This window comes from Cyanistes caeruleus, chromosome 4 (genome assembly GCF_971803275.1).
Source record: "Cyanistes caeruleus chromosome 4, bCyaCae1.hap1.1, whole genome shotgun sequence".
Taxonomy (NCBI): Eukaryota; Metazoa; Chordata; class Aves; order Passeriformes; family Paridae; genus Cyanistes; species Cyanistes caeruleus.
In genome coordinates, this window is record NC_141704.1 from 15096791 (window position 1) to 15112799 (window position 16009).

Genomic DNA, 16009 nt, shown 5'->3' on the forward strand with positions numbered 1-16009 from the left:
TGGCAATTGCAATATTGCAGAACTTGCTGTACTGTCTTTTAAAGGAGTTTGTAGTAGTTGTTGTCAACTACTGACTTGGGTTCACTGATTTTCCTGGGTTTCTTAATACTTCCAATTTATATTTGCATGATTTTCATTAAGGTAGGATACAGTTTCACTGAGTATAATTGTATGCATAAAAATCACACTTCTGAATGGACTAGAGAAGTTCAGAAAAATTAGTGTATACAGAATTCAGGTGTATTCACAAGTAGTAATATTAAAGCTAGTGCCTACTTTGACTAGATTTAATAAAACAAATCTGTCCAATGTTCTTTTCAAGCTATTTTTTTTTTCATATTGCTTGTGCTGGAGTGTGAACTTGGCAATACTTAAATTTGGAATACATATCTTTTCATTGCTGAAGTCTTAATTGAACCTCTTAGAACACCTGTATTGAACAAAATAGTAATCCACTTTTAAGCACTGCTCAGTAGCACAAAAATAATGTAATTTAGATCTGAATGACAGTAGTTAATGGTGACCCTCGAAGAGGCTCTACTAATTATTAAAGTAAACAGCTACAAGGGATGTAAAATTTAATCCTTCCTTTTGCTCTGGGGTAGGGTCAAAGACCTTACTAGAAATTGTAGCTATCTGACATGTTCTTGAAGACAATGGAGATTTCACATAATGTCTCCCACCTTTAACAGTGAAAGATAGTAAAACAGTGGACTAAAGTTCAACTTCTGTGCATGTGGTGCAGAAGATTCAATTTATGGTTGAACCTGTTCCTACTTACTCTGTCTGCATCGAGGTCGGTTTCAATTTGTAGCAGTATTTCCTTCATAGATACAGTCTATATACTTCAGATTATTTCCATTTTCACTGAATTCTGGTAGCTCCTTGTGTGTTTTAGATTGCAAGAAATCAGTGTCCAAAACATTATTGCTTGAATTGAGTGTTTATCAGTATTATGAAGACCAGACAATTAGTCTAATGTGGACAAAATTTTTGTTTGTATCCATTATGCCTTTTTCCCAAAGGTACAAGATTCCTGACTTGCATTCAATTTGTGGTCAACTCTGATGTCTAGGACTATTTTTGACATAATTACTGTATATCCAGCTTCATGTAGCTATGCTGCATTTTTTCTGTTAATACCTTCCAAAGTTTATTAGCTCTTTCTTGTCCCTTTTCAATGGCATCCTGTTTTCAGAACATTTTTCTAGGCTGTTGAGACAATTTAAAAAAACTGTTTATTTTATTTTTATTTTTTTTGAATGACAGAATGTTGGTAACTATTCTGATAATGGTTTCTTGTCAGTCCTGATTCTTTAGAATTGTTAATTTAAGTCCATTCATCCTGGCTGGAGCATGGTTACGGTATTGGGACGGCATTCCAAAACAAAATTAATATTTATTCCTATGTGTGTTCTATGTATGAATGAGTTCTCTTTACCTTACTTGTCTATGACAGATTCTTAGAGATACTTCCTGATGGCTCTGAGGTCTCATAGCCATTCTTTTAAGTAAAGTCTTAAGTTTTTGTGTTGAACTGGCAAGTTAATCTTTGGTAGGCCTTTGTGATTTAAAGGTATTTCTCTTCCTGGTGCCTGTTACATGTATATATAATGTACATTTGGTTGTTCTTTGATTCATGGTATTGAAGTGTATGAGCACAGTTTGATCAGATCCAAAATGGATAATAAAATGAAAAGTAAACTGACTCCAGCGTTAGTGCTGACTAAGTCTTGTGTATTAGGAGGGGAGAAGATTAAGCTGACTCTTGATTGAAAATGTTGAAAACATATGTGCATTGGTATCTGATTTGCATATTTCACAATTTTTTTTATTCCTAAGATTATTTTTTCTCTTTTTTTTTATAGAAATCTTTTGGACAGAGATACATTTTCTAAATCTGATCCAAGTGAGTATATAGTATTTTTTTGTTTCTTCTTATTACATATTCTAAATGTGCAAACACTGGAATAAAATTAGGTGGGTGATTTTCTTCAGTGTCAGTTAGGTTTACATTGTCTTTGTGACAATTACTTAGAATAATTAAGTTGCACTTAAATAAGTTACACTTATAATTAATGTTATGAGAGCTGGAATTTTAAAGACTGTTTTTAATACTACCTTCCTGAGCTAGATAGTCCCTTATGTAGTATTTAACCTAAAGGTTCCTGAAATTAATAAATTCTGTAAGGTTGGGTTGTTGTTTCTTTTTTAATAGCTGTTGTTTTAGATCTTTTTCAAAGCTATTAAGCAAAATACTAAATGAACTAGAAGCATTTGTTGCTTCTAGTACACACTGTCCACTAAACTTAGTCAAATGCTGAAAAATAAAATTAAGTTAATTAATATCTGGAAAACACTATCTTTCCTGATCAAAAGTGGTATGATGGTTTTAGAATTAATCTTTTCAGAATTGTAAGCTAGTGACACTCACTTTCCTTGTAAGCTGTATTATGACTGGATCCTCCAAAACTCTCATGTCTATGAATTTATGATGGGACTTTTGATTTAAAAACCATTACAATCTTCCTGTGTTGGATGCTTTATGAAAACTTTAATCAAGGAATGAGATTGCAAAAAATTTCATTTTTTTTCTGATGATCTTACTCAGAGGAGTTTTGTACTGTTCATGGATCGGTCCTTAGGTTGTGGTGTCATCTTTTCTTCTGTAAAGCTCTCCATTTGCTTTTATCCATAAGTTCATTTTCTTTCTTTAAGCCTGGGCTTTTCTTCCTTAGGATACCATATATTGGGCCTACTGGCATTGGAAATAACCCAAGACACATATACTTGTACCAAGTCTCTAGACATGAAACCATGCCCTGATATTTGAATATTGAGTCATGTAGGGTTATGAAACATTTGAGTAGTTTTGTTAGAGTGTATGTTTCCATTCTGCATCAAAAATTTCTTGAGAGAGATTCCACAGTACACTTTTGAAGGGAAAGCTTCTACTTCCTGGAGAAAAGCTACAAGAAATTAGGAGTACCTTTGGTGTTTCTAACCTGTAAAGCTTTTTTTTAAAAAAAAACAAGAAACAACCTTAGGAGACATAAGCAATACCGTGCCTCTGGTGTAGGGAGATCACACAGAAACAAAACCGACTGTTTTGCATATTAATAAAAAAATTTTAGTTGGCTAAAAATGATAGTAAAATTTAGTTGGGGGTTGGATGGGATGATTTTCAAAGGTCCCTAACAATTTTGTGATTAATTTAAAAAAAACCCTCAATTAAACTGTTTTGAAGAATGCTCAGTGACCCATTGCCCATAATGAATTCAGAGATCTCTCATATTGGCAAAAGTGATACGGTGTCTGTAGTTCTTAGGCTGAAATATTATTAATGACAAGTGCTTCAAGTTTTTATCAGATAGGGCACTGTATTAGGTATAAATTGGAGAATTTGAGTGGCAGGGGACTGCAGTGTGAGCTATGTGGGAGAAGGCCATGAACCACCTTGTGACAGTCACAGCTGGTTCCTGTCAACTCTGGAAGCCATGTGAGTAGCTCTGGCCAGTTTTAGTACTCTGCAGGTTTTTTAATACCCAGTTTAGTTTGTTTGCTTGTACTGTCCTTTAGCTGGGCACAGAGATATGGCCCTACTGTAAAAGGGGTGAGTAGTATAAAAGGTTCTTGTTCTTCTATATTTGCAAGTACAGCAGGACAACTTTCCTCAATGTCTGTTCACTTGGACAAAGGCCATTCTCTAGGCTGGTCTGTATACAGTAAGTTTAATCTGTAGCTAAGAAGGTGCCAAAATCAGCATCCTGCCACTGTCACAAGATCCACTTTTACAGCCACTGAATTTGCAGCCATTAGATTTCATACAAGATAGAACCATGTAGAATCATTCTGTATGCTGAGGTCTCATTGCTTTTGACTAGGCCAGTTCTAATATTCTTTTCATACTCCAGTGCATTTATCTGAGGATCATAGTGGTAGTGAAAATCCAATTTTATCTTCTTGGTCTTTTTCTCAGAGGGACACACAGGAATGCAGCTGACTTCCATGTCAATATAAATAGCCTTCTCCTGAAATTAAAAGGGAATTTGTGATTTTCCTGGTTCTCTTAGGAGATAAGCTTGGCCTTTTTTTGATACTGTAATTGCTACTCAGTATTCCAATTCTGGCCACTTCCCTGAAATCTAGAATACTCATGCCAAGAGGAATCTATCACTTTGCTTCCCCAGAGGCAAGTGACAGAAGTAACAGTAGAGTAGAGATAGTAGATACAGATGGGATAGGCTTGGATAGCCATTATTCATGAAGTATTTTAAACAATACTGAAGCCTCTTACTGACAGTGCTTTCAGCTCAGTGGAGTCAAAGCAAGCCATATATACTGATTTACTGCAGTGTTGGGAGCATTCTGCTCTCCCAGTTTGGATACCATTTTTTCTAGGAATATTTTTTTTTTAATCTATGGGTTTTATTGTTTTTTTCCTTGTAGAAAGCTGAGCTAAAGTAGTGCTTCCCTGATGAGGCAGGGATAAGACCTGCCGAGGAGATACAGATTAATGATTTTGGCATGTTTCCGCTGTCTAATAACAGGCAGAATTCTTTTCTTCCCAGGCTCTGACGACTCAAGCTGAGTCCTGCAGAGCTGTGCTGGCAGCAGCACAGTCAGATGAAATGTCTTCCTGTGGAGCCCCGTGGCTCCTGAGTATTGATGATCAAAAGAGTCCAGGATGAATGACTGAAGACATAAAAGCTCTTCCCTGGGGAATCTCCCCATGGAGAACAATAACAATAAGAAGAATCTCTTGGTGGTTGAGACAAAGGGATGTTAGGGCACCTCTGCCTGGAAGGTATAAAAGCTGGTTAGTGAAGAGTGTTGGGGAGCCCTGCTAGAACTGGTACCATGAAAAGATGTAAGTAACATGGGGAAAACATCAGTGTCATTGAGGATAAGTCTTCCTTGGAATGGAATTGATGTGTTGTTGTGTTTGGGAAAACTGAGATGGGCAATGTTGATGTAACAGTAATTGCCAGACTAAAGGATAAGCATATATGCATTGAAAGGGAAAGGACCAGAGCAGGTAAGGGAGGCCCAGTCTACCTGGGAAAACAGGAAGGTGCAGGCTGTAATAATCAATAATATTTTGGCAACTGTATCTACAACAGAGTAATAAGTATTGACATTTCCACCTTTGTCTTCATTGCAAGATTTAATTAAATTTACCTTGAATATGATGTTGTGGTAGCAGTGTCCAGAGTTAAAAATTACTAAATATTAATATTACTGACTACAAATGTAGCTGTATCTTCTCTTGGAGCAACTCATACAGCAAAGCCTTCCAAAAGGGTTTCTCAATTACTCTTCATCAGTGTACTGCTGTGAACTTTCTCATTGCTTCCTCAATTTTTGATATTATGAGAGAAAAACTATTTTTTCAGCTGTCTTAGGATGTGGTTGCATAATAAAATGGCTTTTGAAATACTATTTATTCCCCTTTATTCCTTTTTCTCCCTCATGACAATGCTGTTAACTGTTTTCTTCCAAAAAAATGGCTTGCCTTATAGAGCCTTTAGTCTTTGGTTTGAGCATTCCAAGTGCTTTAGATCAACTTTACCATATTTATCTGCATTTTTCCAGTTGGATATGAATTTGATGAATGAAGTTTTTGAGTGATTATTGCAATTAGTGTATCAGGATCTTTACAAAACCCTTTCCAAGAGCCATTCGAGACAGTGAACCTTAACATTGATGGAGACCAGTATCATGGTTGGTTTCCTAAAATTTGTGGTGTGCATTTTAGAGGAAACATAGAAGAATTTTAAATTTTTTTCTCAATTTACAAAGTATTTATCAGAAAGACTGAAAATAGGCCTTTTCTATAGCTTTCATTAGGGCTGACTTTGTTTTTGGAATATCAGTGTGAGATGCACACGTGTATGTATCCCTGTCAGACTTGCACGTTTTACTTACAATAAAATGTTGTATGAGGTGATTGCTTATTAGTCTATATTTTTATTATATTTAAAATATTGGCCACATCTGCAGCCTAGAGGGGGAGACCGTATTTCAGTCTACAGCTTCCTCTGATTTTTCTCTGTGGTGTCCAGTGACAGGAGATGAGGGAGTGGCCTGAAGCTGTGTTAGGGGAGGTTTATGTTGGGTATTAGAAAAATGTTCTTCCCTCAGAGGGTGGTTGGGCCCTGGAAGAGGCTCCCCAGGGCAGTGGACACAACACCACCCTGACAGAGTTCAACAAGTGTTTGGACAATGCTCTTGGGCAAATGGGGTGACTCTTGAGGTTTCCTATGCAGGCCAGCAGTTGGATGTGGATCCTGATGGATCCCTTCCAGCTCAGCATATTCTGTGATTCTACAATTCTGGATGGATAGTCAGAAGTTCAGTAACCTACAGAGCTTTTTTTAGCTAAATTCATAACTTCTATTTCATTCTGTTTTCTCACATTTTCCCATTTCACTTCATTCTTCACGTAATACACTCCAGCAGCTTACTTCAGAGTGTGTTGTAAAAATAGGCTTTTTGGTTTGGATTCACTCTACTATCTCCTGAGAACTATTTTTAATTTTTTTTTTTGGTAAAAGCTTTTTTTCATCTATGAAACATCTTACTTAAAAAATGAAAGTGTTAACTTTTAGTTTCTGTGTGAGCTAAAATATTGAAATTGCTTTTTCCTGTTTCTCCTCTTATTTGCTACTGCCTAAGGGGATTTTTTTTTTTTTTTTGTGTGCCTGTGTGGAGCAAATGCATTTTAAGTAAGAAGAAAATGTAGTTAGAAGGTTGACTTAATTTCTGGTTTTTGTCTGCTGATGATTCTGACTTCACTGAGAACAAAATCAAACCTCTACCTTTGTTGTTCAAGGCTGCAACCTAAAACAGTATTATTTTTACCTTCTTTTGAAAAATAATGATTGGTACAAGAAAAGAATATGTTGACAAAAAAAGTTGAAATATCTGTATTTCTGTTATTTAGAAAGGATTTGAAGAGGAGTTTCAGGTAAAAATTGCTTTATCATAGTTACCTGCAACTAGTTCAAGACTGTGGAAAATAAGGTTTATAGTGCTCCTTCAGTGCAAATGATTTGTACTTAAAACAGTGTTTAAAAGACCTGATTTTAGTCATTGCACCCCTGTTACCAGTCCTTGTGATGAAAGCTGCAGTGTAATATGTAGTGAGTGCTATACTGGAAACAGAGATCTGAGTGACACCTGTGGGATAGTTCTGCTTGGTCTTTCAAATTCAGGTTAGGTCAACAAATTTAATTGATTCCATTTTTTCAGGCTTTAGTTTAAAAAACTAAAGTATGTGTATCTGAGATGCTTAAATATATATAAATAAATTGAAGCAAAATTGAGGAAGAAAACTTGAGAAATCTTTTTTTTTTCCCCTGGTTCTGTTTCCCCTGTTTCTTTTCAGTAGGGTCCTCATTTGTTTTTTTACTTTAATTTTCATCTCTCTTGAAGGAAATGTATTTTAGGGTAATTGTGCATTAGATTATCTAGAATAGTCTGACTACCCACATTTAAGGAACACCTGTTTTTATTCAATTTTACTTTTAAAGATTGTCAAGTGCTTTGCTGGAGGTCAGATGTAAGTGCTGCCTCCCGTTTTAGAAGCACTACATTTATTAGCTGATTTCTGCAACAAGTACACCACATGGTCACCACTCTGATTAGGCTTACTGACAGCTGAGGGAAAACATTACCATTTGATTGTCCTAGTTAATAATTCCCACAGCACAAGAGACTACAAAATTAGTTCACTTAATTTAAGGATATGATAAAGTTTGAAAATAACAAAACTTTTTTTTTTTTTCCTCCACAGTCTGTGTTTTGTACACACAAGCAATTGGAAACAAGGAATGGAGAGAGGTAAGATGCATATTCATAGATGTATAAACCTTTTGGGTGCATCTAAGGCTGGTCATTTGTCCTAGCAGAAGAGGGCATGTCATAGCCTCTTGAATGCCATGCTAGGTGTATGGGGGTCCTATGTACCAGGAAACACTTAAAATACAGTTGCATTGATCTCAATTTCCACATTGTTTCACACATTTCCATCAAAAAAGAAAACAAAATAGAGAAAATACATGAATTTCCCATTTTACAGTCTCCCTCAGATAAATTAAACCGGACTTAGCTGTCAATTTGGTTGAGGTTTGTGGCTCGAGAGAGCGGGAGACATTCAAACCAGGATTGAGCTGTGGTGAGGGTCAGTGTCAGCAAAACTAGCCTGTAGCTGTGTTAAAGATGTACCTTTGTTTGCTGTGTAGTGTTTCAGACAATTTAGATGCTGCTGAAGAGAGTGTACATTATTGTAGGCAGCAAGGGAGGGAGGATATTACGCATAGGTTGGACTTTATCTTCTCTGTGAGTGTAAACGCTCTAGAGAGATGTCTTAAGAAACTAAAACAAGTACCTCAGAACCTGGAACTCTGTTCCAGTACTTAGTCATCTAATTTTTCTTCTCTAATGTTACTCTTTGAAAGAATTGATAGTGTCGGGGGGAGGATGGTCATCTTTCTATGATAAAATACAGTTTACCTGCCTTCAGAGAGGATTGGTGGAACTTGTTCACTGCAGGTGTTTTTCACTACAGGTGCATCACTGTGCGGCCTTGGGCTTTAAGAATAGAGCCAAGTGTGGAATGTACTATCTTAGTATTTTCCCTGTAAAAGAGAGGAGGTTTGATACTGTTGTTTTCAGAACTGATATTTTATATGATTTTATATGATTTATATGATGCTGTGTAAAATTTGCAGTGGGAGGTGACCAGAAACACAGAAAACAGACCTCTTCTCTTATATTTGGTGTCCTTGCCTGTTGGCCAGAGAATTGTATTTTCTGCTTTGCTGAAACATGGTGAATGTGAGTTTCAGTCTTGTCAAGAAGAGATAATTGAATTTGTCTCATGCTTGGGGAAAAGCTCATATAACTTTGCAATACATAAAACAGTGTACCTATTTAATTTGTATTTTTTAGCTAAATTTAGCTGCTCTGTGTTGTTCTTAAGTGGATACTAGATATCCTCTCAGTATACCTACTGGATCACATTCCTCTGATGATTCGTGTAAAGAAATGTCAGTTTAAGGACTCATAATGGGAATTCCCTAATCACAGATAAATTAGGAGTTGTAGTGGACATAAGCAAGGTTCTAAATGTCTGGATAGCAAACTGTGAAAACAGCAGATTCTTAATTCATACAGGTGCCGAGGTAGCTTGGAACAGTTTGGTTGTCAAGCTTAGATCATCACTCAAGCATTTGGGTCCTCTTCTGGTCCAGGGTTAAGATGATTTTGTCAAAATTTTGGCTTTTATTCTTGTCTAAGATTCATAGGCAACTTTGTGCAATTTTCATACTTCTCTTGTGTAGCTGTTAAAACAAATACTTACCATTTTTAATATTATAATTGTCCTGATGGTAGAAATAAAAAAATATCTTATCTAGAAGTACATAGAATTAAAGAGGAAGTTTAGGAATTACAGGCATTTAAACAGACTTTTGACATTGTAGTTGCTAGAAAATCTGAGTTTTTTGTTTTAAATCATAATTATCTCCATCTTGTCTATCAGGAGGTTCAGGTATAAATACTTTCAACTCTGTTTTCTGTTTACAGTTAGTGGAAAAAAGTAACATCCTGAGGGCAGTTCACCAGACCTAATTTAGATATCTGCATTAGATCAGATGAATCATTCTATATAAATGCCTCCAAGAGATGAGCAAAAGCCTAAACTTCTGACTATGTCAGATGTAGAGTTCAGTGAGTAGAATCCATTCCTAGTATCTGTTGCAATAGACAAAATTTAGAGGTTGGCATTGTGGAGGGGCTTAATCAACATTGTGTTTTATGTGTTCTGATGTATTATATTTATACCATCAGTAAAAAAAAAAAAATTAAGGCGGTAGGTAGAAGATTAGTCCATTTAAATATTTACATTGATTCTGTTACTCTCCCGAATAGTGTTTCTGAAGGCTTTTGCTTCTTGGCCATGTTGAAATTTTAGCTTTATTCAATTGTTATTGGGGAAAGTAGGCCATGTGGAGAACTAATTAATCAGTAGCTATGTTGTTAGTCATAAATGACTGGATTATAGAAGTAATCTCTTCTGTTTACGAAGGCAAAAGGTAATTGGGAAAACATTTCAAAAGGTGCTTAATTTAGCTGAAAAGTGTAGACTAGTGATTTTTAGAGAACAGCATTTTAATGCCACAAGTAAGGTAAATTCTATTAGGAACTCCTCAGTTAATTAGTTATAGTAGTTTAATCACAGAAACATTTAAATTGGAAAAGGCTTTTGAGATCACTGAGTCCAAGCATATGGGAAGGAATCATTTGTGTCACCATGTAAAATAAGCAAACGGACAAAAAACTGAAGCCTCAACTAAAACCCAAAACAGTAATTTAAAATAATTTAAAGAAAAGTTAGTAGTGCCACTGAATTCAGTCTCTCAAGTTTTGTAACAATCTAAGTATAATTTCTGAGAGATGAATGGGTTTTCAGTTAGGCCTTTTCTGGTCTCACTGTAATTCGATCATCAGTACATTGCATGTTTATCTTTGGTTACTGATACATGTCTGTAATGCATTGTAAATCAAGTTAGACAGACTTCCCAAGGGTAACATGGTTGTAGTGTAAAATGAAATATTGCTTATTGAAAAAAATACAGAATTGAAGAGATGAAAAGTACTTAAAAATTTATGATGTTTTGTTATTTAAAAAAATTAAAACTGACACTTAGCCATTTTATAATTTCTTTTTCTTTTGAAGTAACTTTTCCTTTGGATTCATACATAATTCTATTTCTAATGGAGCTATAAAATTTAAACCCATGATACATCGAATATGACAATCATGGATTAATTTAAGAGAATGAACCTGTGTGTTATCCAGCCTTCTATTCATCTGCTCTCTCTGGTTCATCCTCCTGATCCATGAAAAGCCATCTCCAAAGTCAGGCCGGATTGCTCTAGGCCTTCCCCAGCTAAGGTTTGAATTTTTTTAAAATTAAAATACAAGCTTGGCAGGGTCTGAGGCACCTCCTATAAACTTTAAGAAGGAAAAGGCATTTTGCCAAAGCTCAGAGAGAAGAGTGATGAAGAGGGAGCTGAACTGAGGTGAAATAGGAGATGGACAGTGCGAAAATGATACATTTGCAATGGAAATACTGTGTTCCCTAATATTTAAAGCTGTCTGAAATAAATAATATATGCAAGCTTTTGCTTGCTCTTGTGTTTGGTTGGGGTTTTTTTGGTGTGGTTTTTTTTCAGGAAACTGGATTTTGTTACTGATTCAAATTTTTGTGGATTTTAATTGGCTTTGAGAGCTGATGTTGATGCAGTTTAGTTCAAGGTATTTCTCTGTATTGAAATATGAGGTCTTCTGTCACTCTGTCTTCATCCACAGGTAACTCATCTATTAATGTGAATGCAGTAATTTTCTTTCATGGCATCTGTTCAAGAGAAGTTTTTACAGGCTGTCTATATCTCACATATTCCTGATATTGGCAGTTTAATTATTCTTCCTTATAGCATGTAGCTTAAACTTGTTCTTTTCTTTTACAGTTTGGAAGAACAGAAGTAATTGATAATACTTTAAATCCAGATTTTGTAAGAAAATTTATAATGGACTACTTCTTTGAAGAAAGAGAGAATCTGCGATTTGATTTGTAAGTTAACAACTTTGACTCCAATATTTCAGCCTCTGTCAACATGAAAAGTTTTGTCCAGCATAAAATTAACTTGGAGATGGTATCTATTGACATAGGATAAATTAATGTAATAAACATGACTGATTTAGCATTGCATCCTCAGAAATAAATGTGTAACTTGATAATGACCAAGTTTTAAGAAACTGTCAAATGTTAACTAGTCAAAGTCCAATTATGCTTACAATTATTACTTTCAGAAAATAGAAAGAAAAATATGTCAAAATGTTAAAATATTCTTGCAGAATAGTCAGCAAAACAGGTACAGATATACTGTTCAGAAATAAAATACTGTACAAGTAGCACAGACCCAAAATTTTCTTTACTATACATTTAAATATACCAAATTTTAGATTTTAAAACAACAGCAGTTGATCTAGAAGTAGATGGCTTTTGACATTATTCCAGATGTGCTCATTTCATTCTGCTGGTAGAATTGTTTTGACTTTGACTTTATTCTTTGGAAAAGAGAATTGAGAGTCCAGTCACCAGGTCATGTCACCATTGCACATCGTCTCTTACATTTCAGTCCTTTCTGATTATTTCAGTCTTTGTGGTAATCAAGGTTGTCTTATTTTCCTTAATTTTCCTCCTCTTTTTTTATTAGGAGTTCTTTCTTAACCTTGCCCTAGGAAAGAATATGAATAACCCTCATAGATAATTAAGTTTTTGCTGCAGTTTTGAATCCCACTATGCATTGTGGCCACAAATTTTCTTTGTATGTCCTTTTTTAGTTGAAGAATCCTTTCCCTGTTTCTTTTCATTTCCTTTGTAAGATGTCCTAGACCACCTATTTCAAAGAATGAAAGGAAATACTTAAAGCTAGGAAGATTACAGGGTGCTTTGATGTGGCAAGGTACAAATTCTTTGACTTCAACAATGGAAGTCTGATGCAGACTTTATTTGCAGTTTTAAGAGTTGGGTTTAATGTCATTCAATCTGTGGAGTATAACTATAGTGGGTTATTTAAAATAGGTTTTAAATCAAAACTAAGCAATTTGTGAAATAAGGGATTCTTCTCCAAATACAAAGCATTGCTGAAATAGCCACACAGTGGGGGCTGTGTGGAAATCTGTATCTATTTGCCTCCTGCTTCTCATAGGATGCATGTCCATTATGGGGAGGGGGCAGTGCAATAAAAATGAGAAGTGATAGAAGTGAACTGAGAAAGCCAAGCTCAGTCTGCAGAAAGAAAGGGGAGTCTGTAAAGACCTTCTGGGTAAGTGCTTTCTGGAGAGGACTTGGACCTGGAAGGGAAAACAGTCTCCTGTTTAATTATTTATGTAGTCAGAAAAATGGATTCCTGTCTGTTAATGAAAAGCTGTAAATACACACATTCTCTGTAGTTATCAAAAAGACCTGATGGCTTTCTGCTGCTGTCCTGGGTTACCTGGGCACAAGTCTGTTCTGAACTCAAAGCTGAATAGTTGTTACTGTCTTTGCCTGCAAGTGATCATATTGTGGCCATATTATGTGAATTTATTGTAGAGCCCTGTAATAATGATAGATGAAAAATTAAATATCTTAGAACTCTGAGTTTAAAATGTGGATCTCATATAGCCACTAATGGATTAAATCCCAATTCTGAAACTTTAGAAAGTTTTCTGTATTCAGTTCCTTGATGAAATTGTGTACTACTGTTGGCCAAAGTGTTAGTTTTCAAAGAAATTCCTTACATGATTAATATATTTTACAGGGGGAAAAAAATGTGGCAAGAATAGCTCTGATATTTTCTGCTTCAATAAATGTGCATGATCCTTCCCCTAAAATATACAGCCACCAATGTCACAGGCCCCTTTCTGCTCACAGCTGGTACTTAGTAAGTGATTTTGCCGGTGAAGTTATTCTTTGTTTTACTTCTGTAGCTATCCCTCAGGTCAAATTTTAAGTTGTGTCTTCCTGTTCAATTTCAGCAGCATTTGCTTTTAACTGGAGGATGGAACTTGTGTTAATGGTATTTCTAGGAATTTCTTTTCTTAATAAATATGTTTCTAAAGCTTTGACTGTGCTGCACCACATCCAGCTATGTTACGGTATCCCTGTAATCCTGATTTGTGGTCTGGTCCATGATGCATCGCAGCAACCAGTTGTGGCAGCACAACCAAAGAGATAGCATTCCATGCAATGGGAACAGAAACATGCAGGGGAGCCTGAGATGGGCAGTAACATAACAGAAAAAAACCTTTTCAGTTTCATTACTGGTACTGAACCTGAATGGATTATTTGATAAAAAATATTACTTGGATTATCTGATAAAGATGGAAGACTATTATAGAGATTAGTAATCTTGTATGAATTTCTTATATTATTTTTTTCAATCTCTCTTAAATTTTGAGAGTTTTTTTTTAACTCTTGACTTGATTATGGAAGGGAAACTATGATATTTTCTAGCTGGAGGAAGGTGAAGATTATGATAAACTCAGAAGAACAAATCAAACTCTTACTAAAAGCAGTTTAGTTTATTGTCATTTACTTCTATTTGCTTATTCAAATGACTGAAAAATTGCATAAGAAAATAATTTACAAGTAAGTTTGTTTTCTAGGGTTTCTTTTTAATTTTTGGTCTGCTTTTTGTCATCTTCCATTGTTCAAACAGGAACATCAAAAGAATTTCTCTTTAAAGTTTGCACTTTGTTCAAAATTATTTAATTTCAAATAACTAGTGAACCATAGTCCTATAATATGTGATGATTCAGTTTGTCTTCCTTAATGGGGAACTCCCATTCACAAATCTGTTTGTGTAAATTTAATACATGGCAATAGGCGAAAGAATTGTTTGATTTTTGTTTCTTTATGTAATAGTCATCAGAAATGTCTGAGACACTGGCAACTCTAATATAAGTTTTCTTTTTTTTTTCCTAAGCTATGACGTTGACTCAAAGAGTCCTAACCTATCAAAACATGTAAGTTCTTCCTCACTATTATAATTTTTTGTGCTAAAATGCTTCCAGTTCTTCAGTATGTTTATTTTCTTTTTACTGTAAGTAATATCAGATACTCAGAGACAAATACAGTGATTGTGCTATGAGTGAAAACACATAATCCTGATAAGTATAATTTTAATGGGACATTTCTCTTGCAGAGGACATATTTGAGCATGCATGTATGCCTTTTCAGATATGTAATATGCTGCAATTTGCTGATACTTTCCTGGGTCCTAAAATTGAAGTTTTGATTTGTCTCAATGTTAGAAGAAACGTTTTATACTCATGTTGTCTTGAAGTGCGAGTGATGAAGTAGTAACTTTAATATTTAGAGAAAGGTAGAATTCAGAGGCTTCTCAGTGATGTTTTTAAAAGATAAATACAGGAAGGCTGTGGTAAGAGAACCTTTGAGAACCTGGAGCAAACTAAGAGAGTAGTAGAAGGAATGCTGTGTGTGTGCTTCACAGTGAAAAGATGAGACTTTTAGCCATTTATCTCCAATTACATGCTCCCTGTAGTGACTGTGTAGTGCCTTAGAATTACATCTGTAAATGTAACCTACTGTTATGTCAAATAGGTGGTAGTGTGTCTGTTTATGATTCATTATTGCATAGTTATTTCTAAGATGTGGTGTTCAGCAGAACCTGTTCTTCAGTAGGGAACAGCTCAGATAAATGGGAAACCAAATTTCACTGTGTGAAATATGAAGTCTGAGTTTTTATGTTGTTGCTTTTCAGGATTTTTTGGGACAGATGTTTTGTACACTGGGAGAAATAGTGGGATCACAGGGGAGCAGACTGGAAAAATCAATTGTGTAAGTATTCTGGGATGTTGGATGAATGCATACTGCTGCATGAGGCAGGAGTTGTGGAGCTTTTTTGCTGTGAGGTATCTTGATCTACAGAATTGACAGATACAGCTTTTAAGAGAGGGTAAATAATTACATGCAATAGAAGTCTTTCTTTATATAGGCGATGATAATTAAGGTTTCATTTTGGACAATTAGCAAAGGAATTGACTAATCCAAAGATTTTGTCAACCTTGTCACATTTTGCATTAGAAATAGCTTGAGTGTACTAATCTAAAAAATGTTTTTTAGTTTGAAAATTAGCACATCATAAAAATTGTGTTACCTTTTGTTCAAGCATTTGAGTTCCTGCAAAAAAACACCTTCACAAAGAAACAGTGAAGAATCAGATGACCAGATTATCAGATTTCTAATACAATCACTCAAAATCATTAACATCAGCAAATGTTGTGGTTTTAGACAACAGTATTTTGTGATTCTCCCCTTAATCTCATTCTAGATATTAAACTTTTAAAAACATGTCTAGGAAATAACCTTGAGGACCAGTACAGGAAGTGTCATAATAGAAAAGTTGTGTTAGGTTATGTGATTAAAAA

The 16009-nt window shown here is 35.1% G+C and overlaps 1 protein-coding gene across 2 annotated transcripts in view; it reads left to right on the plus strand.

The window, feature by feature from the left end:
• CPNE8 (copine 8) overlaps nucleotides 1–16009 on the plus strand; it is a 72571-nt gene that overhangs the window by 12898 nt on the left and 43664 nt on the right. The window contains exons 2-6 of one of the 2 annotated variants that reach the window (XM_086886858.1): nucleotides 1869–1909; nucleotides 7799–7845; nucleotides 11539–11642; nucleotides 14545–14584; nucleotides 15343–15419. In XM_086886858.1, the coding sequence (XP_086742984.1) occupies nucleotides 1869–1909; nucleotides 7799–7845; nucleotides 11539–11642; nucleotides 14545–14584; nucleotides 15343–15419 (309 nt within the window). The remainder of the gene's footprint in view (nucleotides 1–1868; nucleotides 1910–7798; nucleotides 7846–11538; nucleotides 11643–14544; nucleotides 14585–15342; nucleotides 15420–16009) is intronic. The other variant, XM_086886859.1, reaches the window with a different exon arrangement.